This window comes from Rosa rugosa, chromosome 1 (assembly GCF_958449725.1).
Source record: "Rosa rugosa chromosome 1, drRosRugo1.1, whole genome shotgun sequence".
Lineage (NCBI taxonomy): Eukaryota > Viridiplantae > Streptophyta > Magnoliopsida > Rosales > Rosaceae > Rosa > Rosa rugosa.
The window spans coordinates 18,735,693-18,750,987 of NC_084820.1; the positions used below are offsets into that span (position 1 = coordinate 18,735,693).

Genomic DNA, 15,295 nt, shown 5'->3' on the forward strand with positions numbered 1-15,295 from the left:
TTTTATTATGAACGTATGTGTTACTTTCAGACAACTACATGAACGTTCAGAATGTCTAAATGACTTTATTATGATATGAGAATCAGTTCAGCTATGTACCCAAATACCCAACAAACGTATTTTACATCACTCAATATAAATTATCCACATAAAGTATTGTTCCGGTCCACGTATTGCTTTCTCATTATGAGAGTGATTGATTCCTTAAATACGATGGAGCCTGCAGAATTTGCAACTTGAAGTATTTACATTGTGTATATGAAAATACAAGGATAGAATATGATTTTCTGGAAAACGAGGATTGCAGTGCACTGATCAATCCTTACTGGGCAGCAGAAACCAAAATAACAAACTAAACACCAGATTTTGGTTACGCAGTGAAAACCTCAAGTATGAGATTAAAAACACTGCGGGGCTCTTACTCTTGAGAACCCAAAATAAAGATCATCATATTGAAAAGGATATGTTCTTTTACAAACTTTGAATAGCACTAGCTCGGCTATAAGATTCACACAAAATCTAATACAAAGTTTGTCTTCCTTCAAGAACTCCTTCACTTGAACGATCTTCAAATCTTGTTCTTCTTTCTTCACAGTCGCTCTACTGATCTCGAGAGAGTATTATGCATATGAAACTATGATCACAAACACTTATACATGGACCAAGTGTTTTGACTCTTTGTGAAGGCACAAACTCAAACAAACATGCAAGACCCTATCACAAATTCTTGCGTTTTTGAATGTATGCTTTAGACTGTGTATTTCTTCAGCTCATCTAATAGGCCTGCGGCAACTACTCAATAAAGCCAATATTTACCCTAATTCGACTTGTATTAGGAAAGAGCTTTTATTCCAAGATATCCACAAAATCCTAGAATACCTAGGACTTAAAAACTACCCTTTTATTTATCAGATAAAATCTTTTAAGAATATAATTCCATAAAGCCCAAAACCACTTCCTAAAAACTGACTCCACATAAAGGGACTCTTTGTATGGGAATGCCAATACGACAGGTACAAGAGTTGTACCTACAATCTCCCCCTTTGGCATTCCTATACAAAACAACTTTACCGTATGAAAACTCCCCCTCAACAGGTACTTGAGAACTTTCCCTTGTGAACACACCTGTCAATCCTGAAACACTTATCACACACACATTGTGAAAATACACAAGATAGAATAATGATACCACTGATTAAACACAGCATGTAAATCCAACAGATCACACAACACATTTAACATCATATATTTCTCCCCCTTTTTGAATAGGAATGACAAAGGCAACTTACGTAGTGGAAGCAATGTAGAAGGAGGATCACAAAGAGATGGGGCACAGTAGACACTAGCCCAAGGCGAATCAATCAGAGGAAGATAGGCCAAGTATTAATACTCCCCCTAAGTGTGATCATGTTATGAGAGATGCAAGAATGAAATGCAAACACACAATGAGTGGGTTGTATCCAAATGCTAAGAACAGATTTAATTTGCATAGCTTTTCCAACAAGAGCAATACCACTTAACCATAAACAAGAGTGCAACAAAATAAGTTCACACGAGTGAATTGATTCCGACAATCACAAGGTAAGATAGAGTGTGGTCGAGTATTCTGTACCTCTTGTTGTGAAGAGTGAACATATCTCAAGATGGGGTGTGTAATATTTGTGGAAACCTGAAAAGCAAAGCTCACATACGAAACACATCTAAGCACATAAACTTTATTCCCCCTTATAACACCGTGTGGGCATGATTTTGAATTTTTTCTTTTTGCCTTTCACACAAAGTAACATTTTTGCTCAAGAAGACTACGACCCATGGAACGAGTATTATGCTAGCAGCTCCCAAGTCAGATGACTTTAGGGTACTAGATGTAACAAGGACATCCCAAAGAGCACATCTACTCGAGTCAATAGTTTCACAATCCACCGGGGTGACCAAACCATTCCCGTTTCTTCCCAATCCTCATATCGTTCGTCACGACCGAGGCCTGTTTACTTTGGGAATAGTCTGGCCATGCTCCATTAACCAACTACATTTTTTTTTTTTTTTTTTTATATCAAGGAGCAACCAACAAGAGTAATTTCGTACATGAGCAATGAGAACAAGCCAACCATCAATTAAGACTTACCACCACTTAGAGTATGTGTGCATGTGAGGTTTCAAGATTGTAGAGAATATGTTGTTCAAGCTCACAATTACAGAGTGACGTAAGGACAAGTTCAAAACGTGCTAGGCACCTTATTGCACACAGATTTAAAGAAAAGAGTATGGCCCTTGTCAATCTAAGTTCAAAATAATCTGTCAAACACTCGGGGATACAAACCACTATTTTTCAATTCTAAATTTCCAGAAACTGAACCTAACAATGCAGAGACATAAAGAAAATGCACCTATACTATCATGAAGACATACACCATGAATGCATGCAAAATGGATCAAATGAAGTGAGAGTATCAATACTTAGAGCATCCACCAACGGTGCTTCTAAGTGATTCAAATTGAGGTATGTCTAAAGGCCTAGTAAACAAATTAGCCAATTTGTGATCAGTAGGAACAAAAGCATGCTCAAACATATTATCAAGATTATCCATATGAGTAGAAAAACGATTATTTGAACCTTTTTTAATCCATATTTGCTTCTGCTTCATTTTTGGTTCCAGATTCACGGGGATTGAAGCCAGCTTTGCAATCCTGGCGATCAGATTCAGACCCTCTTTCAACTCAGCTTGCAGCGAGGCATGTGAGTTAATACCCATCGTTTTCCTCTGATTTTGAGTAACCCTGCGAAGCATATTGCACCTAGGACGTATGTGTCCTAATTTTCCACAATAATGACAAGTAGGAACAAAGTTTTTGGAGTTATGAATATACCTGGGCTGACAAAGTTTGTCAGGACTTACTTGAGCAACCTTTTTATAGGTTTGAAGGTCCAATTTACATTCTGGTCTTTTGGGCAATTTGGGACCAGAATCAATGTCTTCTGAAGCATGTGATTGACGCAGCGGATTTTCACCTTCCACACCTTTTACAAAGGTCAAAGGCTTGCACGACTCACCTTCAAACCCTAACCCTTCTTTGTTGCCGTGAGTTTTACCAAATCCTATCATCTTGGAGACCTTTTCAGACCCTATGGAGAATTTGTTGAAGCTTTCCTTGACTTTAAACAACTCATCCTGCAATTTCTCATTTTCAAGGGTTAGTGAAACATTCAAAGTGGATTGAGCCTTGACTTCAACCTGCAAAACTTTAATTTTATTAACGACATCACCATGTTCCTTGTCCCCAACTTCAGATTTAACCTCATCCTGCAAAACTTTTATCTTATCAACAAGGTTAGTACGCTCAACATTCCATTCTTTTACAGAAGTTTCAAATTGTAGCTCAATTTTTTCTTTTTCTTCTCTTAAAGATTCAATTTTTTCTTCAAGTTTTTTATTTTTTCGAAGAACAATTTTGGAAGCATTATACAATTGCTTACACTTTTCATTTGTTTCTTCATCAAGAGTATCATCTTCCAAGTCAGAACCATCAGAAAAATCAATATTAAGTGAAGAAGTAAGAGCAAGATTTACCTCTTCATTCTCAGATTGAGAGCCTTCATCACTATCACTCCAAGTAGATTTTAGAGCCTTGTTTCCACGCAAATTATACCTTTTATTGCCACAATCGGCAGCAAGGTGACCAATTCCACCACACTCAAAGCATTTAGGTTTGTTAGGCAAAATTTTCGAAGAGTTTCCAAATGATTTGTTTTTAAAAAAAATTTTGAACTCTTTTGTCAACAAAGCTAAATCCACAGAATCATCAACAATATAATCTTTCTTTTTAACAGAAGAGAAAGCAATATTTTTTACCTTTTTCTCGGGCTTGATCCTCATCTCAAAGGTTTTGAGATTACCTATCAGTTCGTCAAGAGAATAGGTGTCCAGGTCTTGAGTCTCCTCTATGGCAATTTGCTTGGCTTGAAATTTTGAAGGAAGAGCTCTGAGAAATTTCTTGACTATTCGATGCTCCTCAAATGGATCATCAAGGCTACGGCATTGGTTTGTCACATTGAGAAGTCGAGCGTGAAAATCATCAATTGATTCATCTTCCCCCATGGTCATGTTCTCAAATTCCAATACGAGTCTTTGAAGCTTCTGACCTCTAACCTTCTTGTTTCCCTCATAAGTAACCTGAAGTAGATCCCAAGCTTGTTTGGCTGTGTCACAGTGGCTAATTCTCATCCTCTCCTTCTTGGACAAAGCTGTGAATAGTGAATTCCTTGCCTTAAAGTCACAAGTTCTATCACGAACTTCTTCTTCTGTCCATTCCTTCCTAGGTTTGAGAACCCTTGCAGAGGACCCTTCTACTTTCTTTGAATCTTCTGCCTTGGTTGGATGTTCCCATCCATTCTCAACTATATTCCACATGTTTTCATCTTGAGAGTAGAGAAAAGCCCCCATCATAATCTTCCATTGTGAATAGTCTTCACCATCAAACAAAGGCGGCCAATTTATAGAACTAGAGGCTCTGTTATATTCACGTTCCATCCTTGACCACGGATCAACTAAAAAAGCTTTAGAACCTGCTATGATGCCAAGTGAAAATACAAGGACAGAATATGATTTTCTGGAAAACGAGGATTGCAGTACACTGATCAATCCTTACTGGGCAGCAGAAACCAAAATAACAAACTAAACACCAGATTTTGGTTACGCAGTGAAAACCTCAAGTATGAGATTAAAAACACTGCGGGGCTCTTACTCTTGAGAACCCAAAATAAAGATCATCATATTGAAAAGGATATGTTCTTTTACAAACTTTGAATAGCACTAGCTCGGCTATAAGATTCACACAAAATCTAATACAAAGTTTGTCTTCCTTCAAGAACTCCTTCACTTGAACGATCTTCAAATCTTGTTCTTCTTTCTTCACAGTCGCTCTACTGATCTCGAGAGAGTATTATGCATATGAAACTATGATCACAAACACTTATACATGGACCAAGTGTTTTGACTCTTTGTGAAGGCACAAACTCAAACAAACATGCAAGACCCTATCACAAATTCTTGCGTTTTTGAATGTATGCTTTAGACCGTGTATTTCTTCAGCTCATCTAATAGGCCTGTGGCAACTACTCAATAAAGCCAATATTTACCCTAATTCGACTTGTATTAGGAAAGAGCTTTTATTCCAAGATATCCACAAAATCCTAGAATACCTAGGACTTAAAAACTACCCTTTTATTTATCAGATAAAATCTTTTAAGAATATAATTCCATAAAGCCCAAAACCACTTCCTAAAAACTGACTCCACATAAAGGGACTCTTTGTATGGGAATGCCAATACGACAGGTACAAGAGTTGTACCTACAGTATATCCATATAATATCTAGAGACGACTCTCTAATTCATTAAATCTTTCGATATTTTTGAAGAGCATGCAAGGACACCCCACATATAATATAGTCACGGATAAGAACGATATGAGCCATTTGTGCTTTGTGAGGCTGCAGCTTAATATTCTCTGTTAATTGTCTGCTATTTAATATTAGATCATCTGTTCGTACAAATATGGATAAGATCATAAGAAAGCTAGCGACTTGAAAGCTAGCAACAAGTCGCTAGCTAGCTCGATCATCAACATTTCCTTAAAGAAACAGCTGCAGCTAGCTACATGTTCTAATTAATTTTCCATTAATTATTATGATGTGCATGGGATAACCACCCTAACTCTAATAGGGCTTTGATACTGGGATTGTTAGGTTCATGCTCTCCATATTAATCACCAGTATTAGCTGTATGTACTTGCACTTGCCCTAAAGCTAGCCTAACTCATGAGAGTGGTCTAAGCCTCAAACCAGATTAGCTAGCCGAATCATGAAATCACCCATTCGAGAATCGAGATAGACATGTCTAACACACACACACACACACGTGTGTGTGTATCTTTGAGGTCATATCAAATCGTTCTGGGATCATTTTTTACTATAAAAGATTATTCAAATTGGAGATTGTTTAGTCATTTGATTATTATAATCTTCATTTTAATCCTAGTTTTGGACAAAATGATTTCTAATTTAGCTGATATTTTGCAAAAATAATCATATGAAACCTAAAGATGCAGATTTTGATGATAAATTCATATTGCAAGTGGGTTGAGGCGAGAACATCTTCACTTTTCTTGAAAGGAGAAATTGTATAAGACTAATACGGCTCCTTAGGCCATCTCCAATCGTGCAGGTCTAAAATTTTAGACCTTTGAAAGTTACTATTCATATAAATAGTAAGGTCTATAATTTTTCCACACTAGGCCAATAACCTTAACATACAACACTTTTTACACAAAAAAAAAAAAATTGTTGTGTGATGAGGGAAAGTGAATCATACAACACGTTTACAAAACTTACGTTGTATAAGGCTGTTAAAATTATGAAGTTTTTAGCTAGAAGATCATTGCATATCACTTACAAGAATAATTTGTTGTGTGAATGAAAAAAAAAATAGCGGCAGATTTTCCTCCTAGCTTGACTCAAATTTAGCTTTAAATTGATACTACATAGTACAACAGAATAGTTATATCTGTTGTATGAGAGTAGAGTGCAAAATATCATACAACAGTTTTTGACTTTGTGTTGTACGATCAAGAGGGAAATGTTTGGACGTGCCTATATTTGCCCCAAAATAGCACTCATTCCCCCTCAAGACCTATAACTTTTGATTGAAATATATCTGGTAATTGATGATCCCACAACCAAATGACTTATTTGTGTTGTATGAATGAGTAATGCCTAACCTAGAGCCAAAATTGTCAAAGTATTTGCATATAGGCTGGAACTTTCCCTCCTTACTCGCTCAGCTCAAATTTAATACGTACCAAAACAAACAACACAACTTTATTTATGTGTTGTCTAATTCATGAATGAATACAAAATAAAAACAACCAAATGCTCGTACACTACTAGAATTTTACTCTTAGACATCACGACAATTACATCGGTGAGGAATTCACGCGATGTAAAAAAATATCATTAACATCAATTCCTTAAATTCTGATTTGTATGCATATAACTGACATCGATTTTTAAAATAGCCGGTGACTAAACTTTTATTCAAATTTTTGTGAAAACGTAGAGCGGCTAAGTTTAAAAAATTTCAAGAAATGCGGGACATGAAAATTTGTTTCCCACACTTCGACATATTTGGACGGCTAAAATTGACTTCTGAGGCCCCAACTATTCGACTAGCACCCAACCTCCCTTTCCTCTCCTCCTCCGCCTCCGACCAGAACCCTCATCCTCTTCATTCTCTGCCTCCGACCAAAACTCGATCCTCCTCCTCCTCCTTCTCCGCCTCGTACTAGCTCCTCTGCTCGAAGATGGTGAACGGAATCGGAGTTCGAGGGATTTGTGAGCTTTTGTGTCATAGGTAATTCACGAATGTGTTCAAATCATGGCTTCGAAGGATTTGCGAGTTCTTAATTCACCGATCTGCTTAGTTTTCTTTCAAGGGTTTTCGAGAAACAAGCATTCTTCATTCATTGAGCTTTCTGGGCAAGTTCGAGCTTGCTGGGTTTGTGACCATGTAATTGCCATTCATGTTCTGAGCTTTCTAGGCATTCTCCATCTCTAGTTTGCTCTCTCTCGATTCTTCTCATTGTTTTGTGATTGATTTGGAAGGTTTTGGGCTTGTGTTGAGTTTTAGGTTTTGGGTTTTGCAAAGGAGACTTCATGCTTGTTTTCGCGCTGGTCAAGACATTCGATTCTTTGTTCTCTGCCGATGAAGGTTTCTGTAGCTTGAAGCAGGTCAGTAACTTCATTTGTTTCTCTGTATATTATGAATTGGTCAACAGAGATTAGATTAATTTCAATCTTGGGTCTTGGGGATTGAGATTTGAGAGCATGTGAATGGTGGGCAAGTTGATCTTGGTTTTCAAGGTTTCTGATCTTGGTTTATATGCTTACAACAGGCTTCCTTCTCAGTTAATGGCGTTAATGGTGAGTCACTGTGACTAAATTCTTTGTTTTCTGTTTGGGTCCTGTGAATTTTGGGTCTTCAATTTTAAGGGTTTGGTAATTGATCGAAAATTGAATTATAGATGGGTGGAGATTCAGGGATATCTGATTGAATGAGATTTAGAATGCAGATTTGTGATATGGTTGCAGAACATCTGTGGAGAAGAATTACAAAGAATTCATATACAGAAGGTGAGGAAAGATCTCTTGGTGTATACTTTCTTTTAGTTATCTTACCTTCTATCGGTTGGTTGCAGAACTTGGAAGCAAGGTACGGTAGTCAAATTGGTTAGAGGAATTCATTTGCACTTTCATATAATTAAATGACTCTAACTTGTCAAATTGTCTCCGTAATTGTTTGCTCTTGTTGATTGCGGTCTCTTGTCATACTAGTATCAATGTCATACACAGCAACCTCAGATTACAGAACTAGATATACCATTTTGACACTTCAGATTAGTGTGTTATTTATTTTACTATATATCAGCTAGCTGTGTACTCGATCTTATTTGGGATTGACTATTATTGGGTAGGCAGGTGAGCTCATGAAATTTGAGTACCAAAAGAAGGTCGCCTTGCTGAGCAAGCTAAAGAAATGTAGTACTAACTCAGAAGCATTGGAGAAATCAAGAGTAGCAGTGAGTCATCTGCATATAAGATACATAGTTGACATGCAATCCATGGACCCAACAGTATCAAAGATAAACTCTTTACTTTCAGCTTGTTACAGGGTGAGTTTGCAGTGTACTCATATTTGACATTCTTTGGTTGTGATTTTGTCTGTGGTTGGAGTCTTTTAACTTTGCACCTGGTAATTACATTTCTAGATGAGCAATTTCAAACAGCTGGTTATTATAATTCAATAGAGAAAATTGAATTTGATAACATCGAACTAGATTCTATTAATTTTGGTTGCTTAGGTACTTTTGGTTGATCAAGGCTTTGGTAGATAGTTTAGTGGGTCTGATGGTGAGTTGTGGGTAGTTGGTGGGGAGGGCAGGTAAAGGTTTAGGTCCTAGGTTCTGAGTATTAATAAATGAGTTGTAGACTTGTAAATTTTGCTAGGAGGTCTTTTCACCCAGAAGCATTATAATAATGCCTTGTTAGGAGCTTCTGATACCATTTTTGCTGCTGTCAAGTGTGAACTTTTTCTGGGTTGAATTATGTTCTTTTGGTGAAGTAAAGTATATGTTTTCAGTTAATGCTTAGTTGTAATATATTTTCCTTACTTCAGATATTTTCCTACTCGAGCTAGATATGGTATTATTCCCTCAAGAGAGGATCCCAACTTTGATAAGATAGCAGCTAGTTATGACACTTCCCTAACTTTTTGTTTTCTGGGTTTTCAATTTTTTTGGTTGACATATCTTAATGCTTTTGCAATTTTGATTACTTAGAAATGAGTGAAAAACTAGGTTTTCAGATCCTCTCCCCATGACCAGACATTTATTTTACCTGATTAAATCCTTCATAACCTTGAATTTTGCTTATTCTGTTTGCAGGTTTGGGAACATCTAGTGAAATGTTGCCTAAAGAGTCACTAAGTGATCAAGCATGGAATACCAAGCAATGAAGCATGGAATACCAAGCAAGAGTCACTAAGAAATGTTGCCTAAAAAACTGTTGGCGGGTTGGAAAAACTCAAATTGAGTTTTCGATCAATTATGCAATCATGCAACTTGAAACTTGAAGTGGGCCAGCTTTGGTGGTCTAAATAGTGGTCTATATTTAGACCAAGAAATGGACTTTAGACCTACATGAAGCATTTTTGTAATAGACCCAATCTATGATTGGAGATGAGTTTTGCTCAACCATGGTCTAAAACATGGACTTTGAACCTTCTATTGGAGATAGCCTTAGATAGCAAGGGCCCTTTCACTTTGCGATCCTATTTTGACAGATAGAGTAACAAATTACTCAAGTTTAGGCTTCCACATATTTTAGCTTAATTGAAAATCATTATATGTGCTCAACTATGTAGTCCAATTCAGGTACTGATTGACTTCTCATTCAATTATACTCAACCGACTATAGATTCAAATCGAATGGTGGAGAATAATTATGCAAGTAGCTTCATTATTTCCACTCTTTTTTTTTTTTGAACGCGTGGGGTGTCAGTCCATTAATAGTAAAGTAGGAAACATTACAAATATGACTCACCCGGACTCCGGGCAACGACAGAAAAGAGCCATGAATGAGTAATCTAAAGCCCTAGACTACACAAACATAATGTAACCATGAGATGAAGCTCAAATGCTGCAGAAAAATCCGACACTACTAGGAAGACCTCCGACAAAACATCAAGAAGTCATCCCAATTTATTCATGTTCCCAAAAACACCCTACTTTAGGGCACTCTTGAGAGTGCTGTCCTTAGGCTCAGGAGCGTTGCTGGAGGACGGCATCACCTCCACATTTTTTGGAGTTGCTTCAGGGACCGCTTCCATTCGACCTTCTCCGAATGAAGGAGAGAGTTCAATTGCCTTGAAAGTCCTCTTCCGCCGAGGTTTGGATGCCTCAGTTATCAGTTTCCAGGGCTTCAAGCTAGCAGGTTTAGGGTTGTTCTTCCGGCCCGGGGGGGGGGGGGGGGGGGGGGGGCGCCCAACCTTTGCCTTCTTAGCAGGGGACACCAGAATAATGCCATTAGTGGTCTTCAGAGCTAGTTCCGGCTCAAAATCCAACACAACCGAAGCAGTTGGAGGGGGCACAACATCAGTCCGCTTGCGCTTTGAATATTGTACCAAAGTCACCGCTGCAGATCTTTTCTTCCCTGTGATGGAATTATCGGCTTGATCATCAACCTGCATGGGCCTCATGCTAGGTACAGTGACTGGAGCTGGAAGCTTGGCCAACTGAGCAGCGAAGGCCGATCCAGAGATACCCGGAATATGAAGTGATCTATGCATAGCAGAGAACAAATTTAGTGCTGGAGATTGAGCCAACGCCTCTGCAAGGCTCGGAGCTTGCTGACTATCAGATGATGAAACCCTAGCCAAGTTAGGGTTAGGGTTATGGCCGACTGAGACCACCACTGCCTCTGGGGCTCCAGTACAACCAGACCGTGGATGCTCCATCATCCCACAGACACGACAGAATCCAACGAGACGTTCATATTTGAATCTCACAGTAGCAGATGCTCCAGACGTTCATTATTTCCACTCTTATAGATCTAAAAGGACAGCGCATCCTATCATTACAAACTACAAGGGTGTAATTATCCCAGTAGAATAAACCTTTCTATAAATTAGTAATTACTGATTTGTGGTATCATGCAAATCAGAAGTTTGGTCCTGGTACGATTTATAAGCTGAGATGTACTTTCTTCGTACCCCAACATTTGGTGATTGCATTATTATCTCTGGAACTCTTTTGAGTTCCACAAATGAAATCGAATCATGTTTTTGTGTGTAATATTGACATAACTTGTCTATGTGATTACATTTCAGAAGAAGAGGGAGATACACTTAGCTGCAGATGGGCATAAAGCCAAACTAAAGCCTTCTCCTAAACCAGAAGTTAAAAAATAATAAAATATCATAGGCAAATTGCAAACAGATACTAAGACTCGATGGAATCACGAGCACAGCGGCGTACCCTCCTACAAATTCCCACAGAGAAGTCAGCTTAATAGACAAAAGTGGAGAGATAATACTTTCAGAAAAACAAATAAAAAGGCCTAATGATATTAATTAGTGTACACACTTGTTGTAAGCTTTTATGTCATGCTGATACATTTGAGCAGCCTCAGGGTTTGCAGGACTTGAAGGATTTGGATCAGTGAGAAGTGACTGCAGCAATTTGTTAACTCAGCAAATCAACAATGAATGGTGGAGAAAAGGGGTTTGAGGTTAGAAAATTACTTGAACAGATGTTAAAATTGTCGATACGTTGTGGCAGGGTGACCATGCATCCTGAATTATATCCATGCACAGTGCACCATCATGGTAAACTGCACAAGCCACATAAGTGATGAGTAATTGTTTCTTCTGTTTTTGGAACAAATAAAAGAAAAAAATGAGAAGTATTTCTGTCAGCCACAACTGCAAGCAGAGTACAAACTTTGAAGTCGAGACTTCATACTACATGGACAAATTTATTAGAAAGACTTTCAACTATTTGTAACCATGTTTAACAAAATTTTGAAAAGCCAAGATGATGTGGTCATTACACACATCATAGTTCAATAGTTGAACTGCAAATTGGTTTATTATTTTCTCTTACCTTTCCACTCACAATCAACCCACTGTCGTCTCAATCACTCCAATCCTTTTCTCTTCCAACCCCCATTCCCATCACATTTACAGCACAAAACCCTGAATCCCTTCTTTTCAGATGAAAAGTTTGCAATAGAATGAACTGCAGCAGGACAGTCGGAACAACACCTTTTTCCACTCAGTCCACACCTTCCCCATTTACAACCAAAAACAAATTCTAAAGTATAGATTGAATTGTTAAAAAATACAGCTATATATCATATTTCTAACCTACTACAACCATTCTGCTTGCTACAATGACACGAGCAATACTTTGCCACAAACTAACTAAAAATACTGCCTACAGAATGTACTTATCACAATTTACTGATAGAAATGCGTGGGTATATACTGCGAACGACTCAAACAGCAACATCATTATGCCCATTTTTAGGAAGTTATGCAGTTTCAATTCATAAAATTAGGCCTCATCTCCCTAAGCATCTATGAAAATGTACATAACTAAATAAGAGGGTGGAAATGATATTAATGCAGTAGAAGCTGTATATCAAATCTAGATTAAAACTGTAAAGACTAGCCGTATACTTCATCTTAGCAATACTAAGTACACTAATTTTAACAGCACCTCCAAGGACTTCATAGGAAATCAAGGATAACAAATTCCAATGGTCTTTGGACAATTGGACTGGTGATGAACTGATGATATGATCTCAGCCTACATTAAGCATACATATTTAAATGCATTTTCAACACTGAGAACACGGATATGTAAATCAAGATCCTGTTTTATAACATGTAATTTCAAAACGAGTACTTGAAATGCCTTGAAGAATAGCTTGTCTCCTGAAAAGGACTATGATTTCAACTTTAATCGACTCCAATTCAATCAAACTAGGTTCCTAACTAGTGTTAGTTCAAAATATATTTGGCTCGTACCCATACAGCTCTAAGTGTTTTTGGGATATGATGGTTTACCTAACATGATATCAAAGCTTTGTTTGTAAGAGACTCTAGGTTAATACTCATATGAAGCCTTCGATACCCATTCCCACACATCAGTTAACTAGCAACACTAACACTTCACCACTTCAAACTCTAGAGGCAGATAGATTCTCCGATAATCATATGCTGCTAAGTTGCTAATGGTGAACTCTAAAACTAACAACACTAACACAATTCCATCCGCATCAAATCTCAAACTCAACTGGAAACTGGAAACACACAGACAGCAAAGAACTCGTTAATAGATGAGTGATCAAACGAAACTTACCATTTGGATGGAATATCTCGGACGTGAACCGGACACGCGGCGGCTTTTCCGGATAGCGCTCACTGAAGGTCAACCGCAAACTGAAAACACCACCTGAATTGAATTTCCAATCCCACATCAAAAACCAAATCTTTTCAGTTATAGTTAAAGAAAGAACAAAACATGGAACAGATCTACCTTCCCAAGGGGTCTCATCGGGCCCAAATATGGTCGCGCTCCACACGAACAGGTTATCATCGGACGTAGGACTTGCGCTGCAACCCTAATAACCAAATCAATTAAACTTCAGATCGGAGTTTCTCGTGAATTTGAATCCGATACGAAAAGGGTATTTGCTTATTTACCTCCGGAGGCTCGTTTATGATGGTTTTGAGATCGGACATGAGCCGGAGCTGAGCAGAGGACGATCCCATAATAGCAGAGAGGGAGGCTTGATGGGTTGTTGATCTTGTTGTTCTGGAAACCCAAAACCAATCTGGCGGAGTATATATAATAAAGCCAAAGAGCGAAGAAAACGCGGATTTGGATTTTGGCCTTTTTCTTTTTGGTTTATAGTTTAAAAGGTGGGGATGGGTGAGTGGAGGTGGTGGTGGATGAGAACGAAAGGGGTTTGGAATCTTAAACCCGTTTTGGCGGAAATCTGACAAAGAAGAAAGGAAGGAATGGAAACCCGACTCTGTTTGTCTCTGTGTTTCTTTTGCTACCTGTAAAATTCTATTCCTCTTCCAGATTTGTTTGCTGGTGGAGTCAACCTTAGCGGTGGGCTCTTTGTGTTTTGAGCCCCCTGGTTTGGGTTTTTGGTGGGTAAATGCTTGCGGTTTTGGCGGTAAAAGAATTCATAGTGTCGGTACAGAACTGGAGTATGGACATTTGGGCTAGTATTACCATCTGAATTTACTGGGTTTGGGCCTAATAATTTAAGTTGGGCTGGCTGACAACCCGGTTATCTAACCACGAATTCGATTCGATACCCGTTTGCTGAAGAAAGAAAATACATTTTGTTGACCAATAAGGTCAAATATCATGAATTCCCACTTTGTATATGTTTTCGTAAAGACCTACTCTTTGTTTAAATTTAGTACATATGGCTGAAATGAAATTTAGCCTCACAATTGCATAATATTGTTCCTTAGCAAGACTCTGTTTGTATCTGTTTCCATTTACTCTTAGCTTGTAATAAAATCAAACCATATGAATGAATTGAAAGTTCTTTTTAAAACCTTATTGCAAGTAGACTCAATTAGTTGATTTTAACAAGTTTAAGGGGTGCCAATTAATGAAAGTTGGCAGAGTGATAAGGTACTTGCTTGAATGAAACTGTAATACCTCAAAAATTCGTAATTATTTTCCGAGAATTTTTCGGAATTAATTCTGTGGTTGTTGGTACAAGTACGTGGTTCAGGAATGGAGTGGAATTATTTTCAAATGAATAATTATTCAGGAAGCGTCATTTAGGGGGGGCGTGAAGGTTGACTTTTTATACGTTGGGTTCTCCAAAAACTTCCTTCACGAAAGTCGTAGAGCGCATCTATACGAGTCTCTACGACTTTCGTAGACATGTGGAACGCAGAAATCGGAGTTCATACGAGAAAGTTATGGTCAATAGAACTTTCTACTAATTTTGGAAATTACTATAAATAGAGGATTTCCGGAAATAGAAATCACTTTCCATTTTCGTCTGTTTCCAGAAAATTTCTTTAAACCTATTCTCTCTCAACTTCCGGCCGACCCGACCCAAACCTGTAAACCAGACTCGATTTTTCCGGCGATCTCCACTAGCACAGACCTTTTCGCCTCCTCATCCCGGTCCTCCCTACG

At 38.1% G+C, this 15,295-nt stretch overlaps 2 protein-coding genes and 1 long non-coding RNA gene across 3 annotated transcripts; 1 reads left to right on the forward strand and 2 right to left on the reverse strand.

The window, feature by feature from the left end:
• Positions 1-429: 429 nt before the first annotated feature.
• LOC133727482 (uncharacterized) lies at positions 430-5,418 on the reverse strand. Its single transcript, XM_062155059.1, has 2 exons — positions 2,869-5,418; positions 430-2,778 (listed from the first exon to the last, which is right to left on the reverse strand). The coding sequence occupies exons 1-2, from the start codon at positions 4,527-4,529 to the stop codon at positions 2,451-2,453; spliced, it is 1,989 nt and encodes a 662-aa protein (XP_062011043.1). The 5' UTR covers positions 4,530-5,418; the 3' UTR covers positions 430-2,450.
• Positions 5,419-7,699: 2,281 nt separating this feature from the next.
• On the forward strand, positions 7,700-8,758 carry LOC133715090 (uncharacterized). Its single transcript, XR_009848941.1, has 3 exons — positions 7,700-7,784; positions 7,949-7,976; positions 8,078-8,758. It is a non-coding gene; the product is annotated as an uncharacterized LOC133715090 (long non-coding RNA).
• A 2,618-nt stretch (positions 8,759-11,376) lies between these two features.
• Positions 11,377-14,244, reverse strand: LOC133722412 (ubiquitin-conjugating enzyme E2 1-like). The gene is made up of 6 exons (XM_062149311.1): positions 13,822-14,244; positions 13,655-13,739; positions 13,478-13,570; positions 11,854-11,942; positions 11,696-11,781; positions 11,377-11,591 (listed from the first exon to the last, which is right to left on the reverse strand). Exons 1-6 carry the CDS (start codon positions 13,888-13,890, stop codon positions 11,552-11,554), a joined length of 462 nt encoding a protein of 153 aa, XP_062005295.1. The 5' UTR covers positions 13,891-14,244; the 3' UTR covers positions 11,377-11,551.
• Positions 14,245-15,295: the final 1,051 nt, after the last annotated feature.

Bases quoted from the DNA above. Each gene is read 5' to 3' on its own strand.
- LOC133727482 (XM_062155059.1), bottom strand. From the start codon at position 4,529: ATGGAACGTGAATATAACAGAGCCTCTAGTTCTATAAATTGGCCGCCT. The intron at 2,779-2,868 runs GTATATTCATAA...TATGCTTCGCAG, and splicing joins GACAAACTTTGTCAGCCCAG to GGTTACTCAAAATCAGAGGA.
- LOC133722412 (XM_062149311.1), bottom strand. From the start codon at position 13,890: ATGGGATCGTCCTCTGCTCAGCTCCGGCTCATGTCCGATCTCAAAACC. The intron at 11,943-13,477 runs GTAAGTTTCGTT...TGGCTTGTGCAG, and splicing joins CGAGATATTCCATCCAAATG to TTTACCATGATGGTGCACTG. The intron at 11,592-11,695 runs GTGTGTACACTA...GGGAATTTGTAG, and splicing joins GACATAAAAGCTTACAACAA to GAGGGTACGCCGCTGTGCTC.